This window comes from Elephas maximus, chromosome 6 (assembly GCF_024166365.1).
Source record: "Elephas maximus indicus isolate mEleMax1 chromosome 6, mEleMax1 primary haplotype, whole genome shotgun sequence".
NCBI classification, from domain to species: domain Eukaryota; kingdom Metazoa; phylum Chordata; class Mammalia; order Proboscidea; family Elephantidae; genus Elephas; species Elephas maximus.
In genome coordinates, this window is record NC_064824.1 from 138580131 (window position 1) to 138594258 (window position 14128).

Sequence of the window (14128 nt, forward strand, 5' to 3'; positions counted from 1 at the left end):
TGACTCAGCAGTAACTGGTTTCCTTTTTTGGTTTACTATCAACAACCACGCAAGTTTCCAAGCAGCTCCTTCCCCAGTGGAGGCTCAGATGAGACCTCAGCCCTGGCCGACACCTTGACTGCAGCCTTGGGCCACTGTAAGCAGAAGACACAGCTAAGCTGAGCCCAGGCTTCCAGCCCATAGAAACGGGGAGATAATACACATGTACTATTTTAAGTTGCTATATATTTCATTTTACTTGGATCCACCATCAACAGCCATGGAAGCAGCAGTCAAGACATCAAAAGACACGTTGCATTTGGGTAAATCTGCTGCAAAGGACCTTTTTAAAATATTGAAGAACAAAGATGTCACCCTGAAGACTAAGGTGCACCTGACCCAAGCCATGGTGTTTTCAATCGCATCATATGCATGTGAAAGCTGGACAATGAATAAGGAAGACCGAAGAAGAGTTGACGCCTTTGAATTGTGGTGTTGGCGAGGAATATTGAATATACCATGGACTGCCAGAAGAACGAACAAATCTGTCTTAGAAGTACAACCAGAATGCCCCTTAGAGGCAAGGATGGTGAGGCTGTGTCTTACATACTTTGGACATGTTGTCAGGAGGGATCAGTCCCTGGAGAAGGACATCATGCTTGGCAGAGTACAGGGTCAGCGGAAAAGAGGAAGACCCTCAATGAGGTGGATTGACACAGTGGCTGCAACAATGAGCTCAAGCATGACAACAATTGTAAGGATGGCGCAGGACCGGGCAGTGTTTCGTTGTGTTGTGCATGGGGTCGCTATGAGTCGGAATCGACTCGACGGCACCTAACAACAACAACGTATTTGAGGTAATATTGTTACAAAGCGATAGATAACTAAGATGCCCTTCCAACTATGTGACTCAGTAACCACCATGGAGACCCCCCCACCCCCCAAAGAAGAGCTGTGCTGTATCTACGCAAACCCATTCTCATGCCTGCAAATACAGTCGATTTTCATTATGTGTGGATTCCATACCTGCGAATTTGCCTACTTGCCAAAATTTATTTGTAACCCCCAAAGGCAATACCTGTGGTGTTTGTGCAGTCACCTGCGGGCACGCACAGAGTGGCAAAAACTCTGAGCTGCCTGGTGTGCACATTCTCAGCTGCACTTGAATGAGGTGACGTTCTGCCTTGTTTCTGCTCTCACGCTGTAAACAAGTGTCCTTTTTACGGCTCATTTAGTTTTTTGAATTTTTGTGGGTTTTGCTGTTTAAAATGGCCCCCAAGCACAGTGCTGAAGTGCTGCCTAGTGTTCCTGAGGGCATTAAGGCTGTGATGTGCCTTCCAGAGAAAATACGTGCATTAGACAAGTTTTGTTTAGCGTGAGTTATAGCGCTGTTGGCTTTGAGCCCAATGTTAATGCACCAGCAAAATATACTAAAAAAAAAAAAAAAAAAACAACCATTGCTGTTCAGTTGATTCCAGCTCATAGTGACCCTGTAGGACAGAGTAGAACTGCCCCATGGGGTTTCCAAGGAGCGACCGGTGGATTCAAACTGCTGACCTTTGGTTAGCTGCTGAATGCTAAAGTGTCTCTAAACAGAAACGCACACAAAACAATGTTATGTATTGCTCGGTTGACAAAAATGTTGTGACCAGAGGCTTGCAGGAACCTATCTGTGTGCCTGTCTGTCTCTCTGCATTACACATGCTGACAGACTATGCTTCAAGCTTCCAGGCAGCCATTGGGAATGAGACATGGACACCCACTGGCATCAACCATTCTGTGGGTGCTATGTTCATCTGTGTTCAAGCCGGACACATGAGACACTTACACAGTGTTGGCAAAGTGAAAGCCATTATTATTATTTATAGAAAGCAAATGGTAAACAATAACAATAGATTCTTAAAGGAGAAATGCTTCCCTTCCCCAGATTACCCAGGTCCATTCTTGTGTTGGTGGGCTGGTGCTCTGTGGTTCAGGTCAGGTGCTGTCTTCATGTCACTGCTGCCTCTGGCTGCCACCAAGCTGCTTGGGGGGTCTGCATGGCTCCTGAGGCTTCTGCTGTGCTGCTGGGCCCTGCTGGGCCTTGCCTCACTGGTGGGAAGATTCCTGCACAGGATCTCCCGAGCCTCTGCCACTGGGCCCTGCTGGGCTTCTACCGCTGGCTCCCCCTCGGTACCCAGGCCCACATGCCGCCATGCTGCTTGGGCCTGCACTGCCTGAGGATCCACGTGGCTCCCACCACGGTTCCCATGCCTACATGGTTCTCTCTTGCCACCATGCTACCCAGGCCTGTGCTGCCTGAGGATCCGTGTGGCTCCCACCACACTGCCCAGGGAGGGTGGTGTGCTGCACTGGGCACACTCGCCTCTGCCCTGCACAGGCAAGTGTTACAGCTCTTTAACGGCAGGCAAACCTCCTGCACGGAGGTACCCAGCTCTCCTCTGTAGGACTGCAAGCCCGCCACAGCTGTCTCTCTCTCCGTGGGCTGACCAACCCACTGTCTCTCTGTTTTCAGTGTTACAGCCCTCTCTTCTGGGTCTAGGGGGTTCTCACTGCAGGGATCCTGGGTCCAAAGAATGTGCTCTGCTCCAGATTTTTCTTGATGGTAGTGAGGTCCAACGAACCTCTGTGTGATTGGCCCTTATATAAACCTAGCAAGATGGCCAAACTGGCCAGTCCCCTAGCTGGACCTCAGGGGGCTGAATCCTACTGGGTGGATTTTCAAGCCCCTGTTTGCAGAGTACATCGACCAATCCCTTGCAAGTCTGTGACCCAGAAAATCATTCTGTGAGAGTTACTAGACCGTGGTTAGAAAGGTCATAAAAAAATGACTGATTGCACCACACTAACCCTGTATGTCCCCTGGAGCAATGGTCCAGTGTTTGCTAAGCAATTTCATGGCGACTTTATAGAACACAAGTACATAAGGAGGATCGACTGTACTAATGACATGGTGTACATGCTGAGAACAGCGGGGGAGCAGCGTGTGGTGAGCAGCCTACAGCCTGTCTCCATGTCTGGAAGTCTGTATATCCTACACAGACGTGGAAATGGTACTCCTTGCTCTCTCTGATCCCCCGGCCAGCTTCTGTGAGACCCAGGGGACTCCCTTCTCCTGCGTCGCTGGTCATTGATTTTGCTTTCAGTTCTTCCCTGAAACTCTCTCTAAAGACATCCACAAGTCTCAGAGACTCTACTTTCTTTAAGAAAACCAGATGCATACTGTCCTGGGACCTCAGGTCCAAAGGACACGCTCTGTTCCTGGTGCTGCCTTGGTGGTGGTATGAGGTCCCATGTCTCTCTGCTGGCTTCTCTCTTTCATATCTCAAAAGAGATTGGCTTAAGACACTATCTAATCTTGTAGACTTCATCAACATAACTGCCACTAATCCATCTCATTAACATCATAGTGATGGGATTTGCAATGAGTAGGAAAATCTCATCAAATGATAAAATGGTGGACAATCACACAATACTGGGAATCATGGCCTAACCAAGTTGACACATGTTTTTGGGGGACACAATTCAATCCATGACACATAGCCATCTATAAGAAAACTTACCATACCCAGGAATATCATCTCTTCTTCTCTTTCTCGTTCGGTTTTCTTAGTCTGATGGAAGGCTCTCCAAACCTTAAAGCAAATAAATGGTCACTTGCTTAATACATAAACAAATACAGAAAATGTGGTCATACAGTTTCTCCCATTTATGTCGCCCATTCGGAATGTTAAAAGTGACCATAAAGTCAGGATTGCCTGTGTGTGTGTGTTGATGGATTTTTTTCTTCTGTGATCACACAAGCAAAACTTTTAAGGAAAGAACTAATCACAGAAATCACCCAGAATTCTTGTTCATGCAACCCCCTGCCTGGGCTTCCTCAAGAGAAACTCTTAGATTTTGGGATGTGGGGCTAGATCGAAAGGCGGTGCTTCATTGTTTGGAAAGAAAAATTTCCAAAGTAACGTGAAGAATCATAACAGTAACTTTCAAGAATTGTACACCCCCTGGGGTTTTAAAAGCTAGCAAGCAGCCATCTAAGATGCATCAATTAGTCTCAACCCACCTGGAGCAAAGGAAAATGAAGAACACCAAAGACAAGGAAAATATGAGCCCAAGAGACAGAAAGGGCCACATAAACCAGAGACTGCATCAGCCTGAGACCAGAAGAACTATATGGTGCCTGGCTACCACCGATGACTCCCCTGACAGGGGACACAACAGAGAATCCCTGACAGAGCAGAAGAAAAGTGGGATGTAGACCACACTTAATGGTCTAACTGAGACTGGAGGGATCCCAGAGGTCTTGGTCCTCAGACCTTCTGTTAGCCCAAGAATGGAACCATTCCCAAAGCCAACTCTTCAGGCAGAGATTGGACATGGACTATAAGATGTAAAGTGATATGGTGAGGAGTGTGCTTCTTGGCTCAAGTAGACACATGAAACTTTGTGGGCAGCTCCTGTCTGGAGGGGAGATGAGAAGGCAGAGTGGGACAGGAGCTGGTTGATAAAAAAGGAAATACAAGGTGGAGAGGAGGAGTGTGCTGTCCCATTGTAGGGAGAGCAACTAGGGCCACATAACAATGTGTGTATAAGTTTTTATATGAGAAACTGACTTGAACTGTAAACTTTCACTTAAAGCACAATTAAAAAAAACAAACAAAAAAGAATTGTACGCCTCAAGTCTTGAACTAAGATGCTCTTTTAAAACCTTTCTGATCTCCCCCAGGGACTTGACAGAAAACAACCTCTTACCTGCCCCATATGTAAAACTTCCCCAGCCCCTCTCTCGCTCCTATTCAAGCACAATTAGCTAGAAGAATGGAGTCCCTGGGTGATGTAAACAGTAAAGCGCTCAACTACTAGCCTAAAGGTTGGCGGTTCAAATCCCCCCAGAGGCACTTCGGAAGACAGTCCTGGAGATCTACTTCAGAAAGGTCACAGGCCTGAAAACCCTGTGGAGCCGTTCTACTCTGCACATGTGGGAATCCTATGAGTCTGAATCAACTCGACGGCAACTAACAACGACAACAGGGACAAGAATCCAGACCATCAGAGTCTATTTAATGTGAAAGCTGGATGATGAATAAGGAAGCCTGAAGAAGAATTGACACCTTTGAATTGTGGTGTTGGCAAAGAATACTGAATACACCACCGATTGCCAAAAGAATGAAAAAAATCTGTCTTGGAAGAAGTACAGCCAAGATGCTCCTTAGAAAAGAGGATGGCAAGCCTTGGTTTCACATACTTTGGACATGTTCTCAGGAGGGACCAGTCCCTGGAGAAGGACATCATGCTTGGTAAAGTGGGAGGTGAGCAAAAAAGAGGAAGACCCTCGACAAGATGAACTGACATAGTGGCTGCAACAATGGGCTCGAGTGTAATAACGATTGTGAGGATGGTGCATGACCGGGCAGTGTTTCGTTCCGTTGCACATGAGGTCGCTACGAGTCAGAAGTGACTCAATGGCACCTAACAACAACAATTAATGTCCTCAGGCTTACTTTCTCTCTAACCTAATTCTAATCTGTGTCACATTGCCATGTTTTCCATTTTTCTATAAACAACCTTATGTTGAAAAAAAGGCCAAAAAATCAAACTCCTTGCTGTGAAGTTGATTTTGACTCATGGCGACCCTGTATGTTACAGAGTAGTACTGCTCCATAGGGTTTTCTTGGCTGTAATCTTAACAGAGCAGATCCCAAGGCCATCCTTCTGTGGTGCCGCTGGGTGGGTTTGAACTGCCAACCTTTTAGGTTAGGGGCCAAGTGCAAAATATTTGCATCGCCCAGGAACCTTTATTTGAAAGAAAGATGGGTACAAATAAATGGTTCTCATCTGGCAAAATGAAAGAAACCTTATGGCCCACTTCTGAAAAGAACATTGATGACTAGTTATTATTGACTGTAACTGGAATTTTCTCAAACGGTCTACATTTCTGTAACCTGGCAGGTGTTAATCCTTGTCTTCTTTCTGTACTTATATGTCTATGTGTAAATGTATTTTTTAATTCCTTAAGGATCAACGTTCTTACTGAATTTCAGCCACAATCTTTCCAGCAATTATCTACCATCTATAAAAATATTTGAATAAAATGACTAGATTTGTTTTGGGGGCATTGAGTTTATGTCAATGGTGTTGGAATATTTTGGAAAAGGATAGTGATAATGGTGGCTGTTATAGGTTGAATTGGTCCCCCAAAAATGTGTGTTGACTTGGCTAGTCCATGATTCCCAGTATTGTGTGGTTGTCCTCCATTTTGTGATCTGATGTGATTATTCTACGTGTTGTAAATCCTAACCCCTATGATATTAATGAAGCAGGATTAGAGGCAATTACGTAAATGTGGCAGGACTCAATCTACAGGATTAGGTTGTACGTTGAATCAATCTCTTTTGAGATATAAAAGAGAGAAGGAAACAGAGAGACAGGGGACCTCATACCACCAAGAAAGAAGTGCCAGGAGCAGAGTGGGTCCTTTGGACCTGAGGTCCCTGCACTAAGAAGCTCCTAGACCAGGGGAAATTGATGACAAGGACCTTCTCCCAGAGCCAGCAGAAGGAGGAAGCCTTCCCCTGGAGCTGGCACCCTGAATTTGGGCTTCTAGCTTCCTAGACTGTGAGGGTTTGTTGAAGCCATTTACTTGTGGTGTTCCCGTATAGCAGCCCTAGATAACTAAGCCAGTAGCACAACATGAAAAATGTAGCCAGTGCCATTGAATTGTAGATGTGGAAGTTGTTGTACTGGTGAAAGGTTTGCTGTGTATATCTGCACCACAATAAAAAAAAAAAAGACTTGAGTTTAATACCCATTTACAATAAAAATCTGAAATAGGAACAAGCTTAGCTAACAGGTTCCCCAGGGTGAGTTAATGAGTCCTTCAGGAATGTAATCTGGTTGTACGAAAGGTAAAATATTAGATTTCGAGTTTCAAAGTTCACTGCCCCCCCAACCCTGGGATGCGTCTCTGGCTGTGTCAAGGCACCCTGTCCCCTCCCCACCCTCAAGGACCCCACATTTGCACCTTCTGAATGCACAGCGCAGCAGCTGCCACGTCTGGGAGTCTGTCGCTGAGCAGCTTGCTTTGCTTGACTCTGTATTCTTGGAGGTAGATTTGCTTCATGAACATGGCCCTCAGACGGCCTTGCCGGGCCCGCTCGGAGATTTGGATGGTCTTGATAGCCTCGTCCAGGGGGAAGGGCTTCACGATTCTTTTCTGCAAGAAAGCAGTGATGATAAAGCCAGGTGAGAGCGTGCTCACTCCATCGGCTGATCCCAGTAACAGGACCCGCTTACTTCTGGCATCGCCCTGCTAAGAGTTACCCGCTGCTGACAGGGGTAAGACAGCTGCCCAAGCTAGCCACCTTTCCAATGAGTTATTCTGATGATGTGCCATGCTTGTGCTGTGGTCCCAAATTTAAGAATCCCACAGCTTTCCTGCCCCATTCTGAACAAAACACTCTTTTATTGTTCTCGTGGTTAGTTGCTGTCCAGTCGATTCCAACTCATGGTGAGCCCCTGTGTGCAGAGTAGAGCTGCTCCATGGGGTTTTCAAAGCTGTGACCTTTTGGAAGTAGATTGCCAGGTCTGTCTTCCAAGGTACTTCTGGGTGGGTTCGAACTGCCAAGCTTGTAGCTAGTAGTGGAGTGCTTAACCGTGTGTATCACCAGAGACTTACACTGTTTAATTAGCTCCACAACATTTTAAGTTGGCAGCAAACTTCATTAGAAATGTCAGTAGAATGGATCCAATAAAACTTGAAATTGCTATCAATTTTCCATTAGCTTAGTTGTAGAAAAATAAAAATTAAAAACAGATCTCTAATACAAGAATGCAAATCGTTAAAATATACATGCAGTAAAATACTAGGCTTAAAATCAATTACAGAGCATCTAGTGAATAAAATTTTTTTTTTTTTTTAGTGAATAGGACTGATTTTAAAATCGCTTTCAGAGTATTTAATTCAGTTTCAAACATGAAACGGTTTTCAGGATCTATTCCTTTGTATCTGAGGCCATCCAAGATGTGATGGGCACTGTTAAAACGGAAACTAATAAGCTTGAGCAGTGAAATTTTGTCCTCAGAGCTCCCGGGTGCAGTACCAGGAGGTGAGTCAGAGAGGGGTTGTGCCCTGCCTTGAGGAAAAAGGGACAAGAGAAGGGGCGGGAATGCCAGAGGCCTGCGTGAGCTCTGGGCCTGCTCTGGGCGAGGCCCTGCTGTGGTCCTTGTGGTGAAAGAAGTCATGTGCACTGCCTGGCTTGGGGGTGTCTGTGTGTGTCACAGGGGCTGGAAGGGGGTCGACTAGTAAAACTGGTTGTCATCAAGCTGACCCTGACTCATGGCGACCCCACATGAGGTGTTAGATCAGAACTGCTCCACAGGGTGTTCAATGGCTGACCTTTCACAAGGGGCACAGCGGAGGGACTGCGGGAAGAGACTCGGCAAAGATGACTCTTTAGGGTCTTGCTGACAGCTGTACAGTGCCATCTCCCCTGTCCACTTCCCCATAAGGCCTCCTGTGAATTCTGCACTGCTCTCCACGCAGTGAAGGCCTCCTTTGGGGGACCTGAATGAAGTGCTGAGCGCTTCCCCGTGACTGATGCACGCCCTCCCCACCTCCCTCGAGGTATTTTCACCAGTGCCAACATGCCAATTTATTTTTACATATTGCTGTAAAAATCAGCAGATGTGCTTATGAAAACACCTCGCAGGGGGAGGGCCAGGTGTGTGTTAATTGCATAAAAATACAGTGATTGTTTCTGGCTTTAGGCTAGGTGAATTTGGGGTGAAAAATTAAACTGAATTGATAATCTACTCAATAATTTTAGACGCACTGATTTAATCAACAAAACTTCTTATTTTGATCACTATTTCTGCGTTCTTGAAAAATAGTGACATGAAACACCAAAACCAGGTTCACAAGTTTAGGTGACTTCTTACACACCATGTAACAAGGCCTGGTGCTGCCCTCCTTACGCTGAAAACAGTCTAATTGCTTCTCACCCGGTTAGGAACGTCAGAAAAAGGAGACTTAATATATTATGAAATAATTATTGCGAAAATGATATACAAACCATGCTCATTGTATCTAATCCACTCTCGGCTAGTATTTGAGCAAGTAATTTCTCTCTTCCTTTGATTACTTCCAACTTCTCCTTCAAAAAATACCTGGGAATGGGAATATCTAATTGTTGCTAGGAAAGAAAAGAAAAATAAGCAGAAAAGTATTTTTGTCATACTCTGAGGACTCATATCCATGTACAAAACACAGTAAGAACACGTGCCTCAAGACCCTTGCTTTAGGTTATGTTTTTTTAAAAGAACTATTCTGGGTATCCATATGGGGTGAAACTGACAAGGGCAACTCGAAATGTTAGAGGAGAAATTCAGGGGGAAGCAAGTTCATGTTGGAAACCCTGGCGGCTCAGTGGTTAAAAGCTCGGCAGCTAACCAAAAGGTCGGCAGTTCGAATCCACCAGCCACTCCTTGGAAACCCTGAGGGGCAGTTCTACTGTGTCCCATGGGGTCACTATGAGTTGGACTCTACTTGAAGGCAATGGGTGAGGAGACAAAGCCAAATGGAAAAATTGTAACCACGTCTCTTGTTTTAAAAGAGTGATTCCTATCAGTTAGGCCTCAATTAACTAATGACTACTTAATGAATTTCTTTAAAGAAATCTGCCTTTATTACCTCAGCCTAACTAATGTAATAGCTCAAGGTATTGAGTTATAGAGATTTTTGAATTAAATTAATAACTTGGCATTAATTCCAATTTCTAGCTAGTTTTTTTTTTTTTTTTTTAGCTACCCTATAGGACAGAGTAGAACTGCCCCTGGGGTTTCCAAAGCTGTACATCTTTATGTAAGCAGACCGTCACATCTTTCTCCTGTGGAGCCCCTGGTGGGTTTGAACTGCTGATCTTTTGGTTAGCGGCCGAGTGCCTTAACCACTTTGCCACCAGGGCTCCTTGATGTGTCATTGGCACCATCAAATATTTGGAATGTAAATGTTCACGATTTTTTTCTAATAATTCGGCCTTATTCTTACCTTAATAACCCCCTTACAAAAATTATTTACAAATTTATTATTTTTTAATTACGAACCATGTTTTTTACACAGTAAATGTAACCTTCAATTCTTCACTTGATTACATTACCAAACCAAAACCAAACTCATTGCTGTCCAGTCAGTTCCGCCTCATGGTAACCCTATAGGACAGAGTAGAACTGCCCCATAGAGTTTCCAAGGAGCGCCTGGTGGATTCGAACTGCTGAGCTTTTGGTTAGCAGCCGTAGCACTTGATCACTACACCACCAGGGTTTCCTTCAAATTAGTGGAGGTCAAATGAATAGATTTACCAGTCCAAGTTCAATAATCAGGACTGCAGAAGATTTTTAAAGGAAGTGAAGGCCCTTGGCCAACCCCACTGAGAAACTCTGTCCTTGACTCTCTGTTGGACGTATTGGGTGGTCTCTTGGTGGGCCAGTTGACCGGAAAAGCTACGGTTCAGATCCTCAGAGTCAGTTCCGTTTTTGCTCACTCCGGGTGTGATTTCCCCCACCTTGCCCCCAACCTGAGGTATTTTCAACAAGCCTTCCCCTGAAAAGGTGTTACAGCATAAGAAGCTATCCTTTTTAGGACTTGGTAGGACACTACCTCCAGGATTTCTGAGAGGTGGCAATACCTTTTGAAAACCTAAACTTTCTTAGGCTAACGGAGTTTTTATGGGCGACCCAGGGTCCAATGGGTGAGCATGGCCTGGGGAGGGGGCGCTCAGAGAATGGTTATATGTTTATTTAACGCTGCGATCTTATTTATTAATAAGCATGCTCGAGTGGTGTGCTGTTGCAACCTTTTAAGAGAAAACCTCATTAACATGGCTCCATATGGCAGAGTAACTGATGTTAGAAGAGAGCGGAAAGCAGGAATCAATTGTTCCAGGCTTGCTGCGGGGTCTCCATCCACAATGCATTGTATGTCCACCTCAGATACCCTGGGCTTTCCCATTCTCTGTGGGTGGAATCCAGAAGCTTCTGGTGGTGGAGAAACCTTCTCTTCCCCCCATCCTTCTCTACTTGGCTCTGTCGGGAAAGCTCCTTATGGGGCAGGTTACAGACACAATCTTCTGGCCAGCTTAGCCTAATGGGGCACATGGAGAAGGATTCTTAGGACTCATGGCACCAATGACAAGACACGGCTGGTGCCTGCCAGCCACAGGGATGTGCAGGGATGAGGATACCTCCAGGACTCTGGCATTCTCTCCTGCTCCTCTTGATGGATCTGTTTTGTCTCCCTTCTTCCTTCCTCTCCCTTCTTCTCTCTACAGAGCGGCTTCCTCTGTTCTTAAGTGCTTCTGGCAAACAAAGGCTCCAACCACCTTCAGGCTTAGGCGACTACAGTTCAGACCCAAGGAAGAAGCTGATCTTTGTCCGGGTTTCAGAATCCCTCGGGGCAGATGGGCTGGCAGTCACCAAGGTGCCCATCTCTGAACCACTCGGCTGTGGCCAGGGGGGCAGGTTCCAACTGTACAAAGACCTGGGGGCCAGCCCAACAAAGCTGTGAGCCCTGAGGGGGACCGCCACAGAGGATGCAGGCTGTTCGGGGCTTCCAACCCGAAACACAGAACTGGGCTGCACAGAAGCTTCCAGGAGCTGGCACGCCTGTGCCTCCCTGGCCAGGGCCCAGCTGCTGCTGGTGGAGGAACCCACTACCCCCGGACCTCTGTGCCATCACCGGCTCAGCTACCATGTCCAGCACTGACTACAACAACGCCTGGTGACGTCTGCTTCTTCGCATCCTGCTCGGTGGTCAGTGGCTCCACTGCTGTAGGGACAATTGTGTGGCCTTCTAGAAGATGAACCAGAGAAGCAGAAGGGGGAAGAAACTGAAGGAGCCCACCATATACATTTCACAAATTTATGAGTGGGTACATCATTTAATATTCTTTAAATTTTTTTTTAATTTAGGTATATCATTTAATATTCTTTAAATCAATATAGTTAATAGTCCTTAAATTTAGGAAAATGATTTAATAACTATTGGCTTCATCTTTAACCTAAGCTGCTGTCGACGTTTTCATAAGGGTGAGCTGAGGGCCCCTGACCTAGATATCTGGTGACTTCATGCATGCTTTCATAAAGGAAGGAAGTAAACATAAGATGTCTGGAATGACTGCCCATATTTTCATTCATCTCAGTTTCTCTCTGTGGCTCATTCTGATAAAATGCAGCAATAATGCCAGGAGAGTCTGTCCCAGAGAGAAACATAACCTTTGTAGAAGACACATCAAATTCCATGTGCAAAACGTAACACTTTCTCCTTCTAAGTTTACTTTAGAGAAACGCTCCTTTTAAAAACGAAAGGTGGGCCTACAGAACTATGACACTGAAGCGGGGTGTCCAGCTGCCCCTGGAAGACCCAGACAGACAGACAGACAGACAGACAGACGAGATCCTGGGTGTCTGGCAGCGAGGGTCAGATTGCAGCTCAGGGTCAGAAGGGCATTGCAGGGTCAGGAGGGCAGAGAGGGTCAGGTCACAGGAGGGCGCTGTGCTACCAGGGGCCAGCAGGGGGAGCTCCAGGGCATCAGAGAGCCAGCCCTCTGGCGGCTGAGGCTGGAAGGTCCTTGGCCATACATCCCCCTGAGTCACCGCTGGCCCAAATCAAACGAAGAGATGCAGACACCTGGGATCAGGAGCCAGCAACCAACAGGCTACTCATCCAGAAGATGGTGGGGGAAATAAAAGCCAGAGAGAGATTCCCCATGGAAACAGACTAGGGGGCACTGCTACTAGGGACTGGGAGGTTTCGTGGAGCAGGACATTTGTGAAAGGTCCAGACGACTCCATTCCATCAGGTCTGGGTAGGTACCATGGCGTCAATTAAGACTGCAGTGACCCACTGCTGTACAGTACATTCTGACTCATAGCCACCCTACAGGGCAGAGTAGAACTGCCCTATAGGGTTACCAAGGAGTGGCTGGTGGATTCGAACTGCTGACCTTTCTGGTTTGCAGCCATCGCTCTTAACCACTGTGCCACCAGGGCTCCCAGTAGAGGCAAGGACTGTGGTAAGATCCATACGTGCCAAGAACTAAGGGGAACCCAATCTTTGTCTTGTCCAAGACAACAGAGTCTAATTGAAGGGCTATGTTTCAATTTTTACTACCAAACAATCAGTAAATATGTCTAGAAAGTATGTGGTATATACATTACAGGCCTACATATCTTATTTAAAACAAAAAGGGAACTAATAAGAAAAACAAAAACAAAAAGAGTACTTACAGGAGCCAACTTTAGGTCCTGTAAAATGTCATCAAAATAGTGAAACTCGGTGAACTCCAATTCGACCATTTCATTCTTCAGCTCCAGGATGCGACCCATTACCCCATCCAGCATTTTCCGGATCAGTATTCGCTTCTGTGGATGGACTATCTGGTCATAGACATTCTCCAGCTTTCTAAAGATCTGCACGTATTTTATGTAGAAGGTGGCTAACATTTGGAAGATGAAAACTTGACTTTTATGGGGGTCTATCTTCTGAGACTCTTTGTCAAGCAAAGAATTGAGGGCTTCTTGAGTCTGATGCCATATCTTATTATACATTCTGAGGGAAGACAGAGAACACAGGAAGTGAAAATCATATTGCAAGGTGTACCTACTGGGCACCTGGAATCACAAAATAAAATGCATAATCAAGGGTGAGTTAAAAACACTATGGGGCTGCGGGGTTGTTTAGACAATTTAGGTGTTGTTTTGACGTGCATGTGGCTTTTGGATCTGACCACTACTGTCATCATTATGAACAGTTTTAAGAGCCTTTTGCCTAAATGAAATGAAGTCATTCCTCGCTACACCTGTAAGGCCAGTATTATTATATCCACTTAAAAGATGAAGAAGTTGATACCCAGAATGTTAACTGATTTTTCCATCGCACTGTGCTGTTGCTAGTCCCATGCCTTGATGGTGTCCCTCAACTCTGCCCACATTTGTCACTGTCCTGTTACTACATTCCCTGTGTGAGTGTGCCATTCTTTTCCCACCAGGACTCTGACGAACACATTCATGGTAGAGACTTTTTTTTTTAATTTTGGTGTGTTATTTTCCTAAGGCTGCCATCACAAGGTACAAGAGAAATTGAGAAAACGCA

The 14128-nt window shown here is 45.7% G+C and overlaps 1 protein-coding gene across 4 annotated transcripts in view; it reads right to left on the minus strand.

Moving 5' to 3' along the window:
• Positions 1 to 14128, minus strand: part of IQCA1 (IQ motif containing with AAA domain 1) — a 167760-nt gene that overhangs the window by 124887 nt on the left and 28745 nt on the right. For 2 of the 4 annotated variants that reach the window (XM_049888514.1, XM_049888513.1), the window contains exons 2-5: positions 13264 to 13585; positions 9054 to 9173; positions 7004 to 7195; positions 3543 to 3614 (exon numbers count right to left, since the gene is read on the minus strand). In XM_049888514.1, coding sequence (XP_049744471.1) covers positions 3543 to 3614; positions 7004 to 7195; positions 9054 to 9173; positions 13264 to 13584 — 705 coding nt within the window. In that variant the 5' untranslated portion in view covers position 13585. The remainder of the gene's footprint in view (positions 1 to 3542; positions 3615 to 7003; positions 7196 to 9053; positions 9174 to 13263; positions 13586 to 14128) is intronic. The other 2 variants (XM_049888516.1, XM_049888515.1) reach the window with 2 other exon arrangements.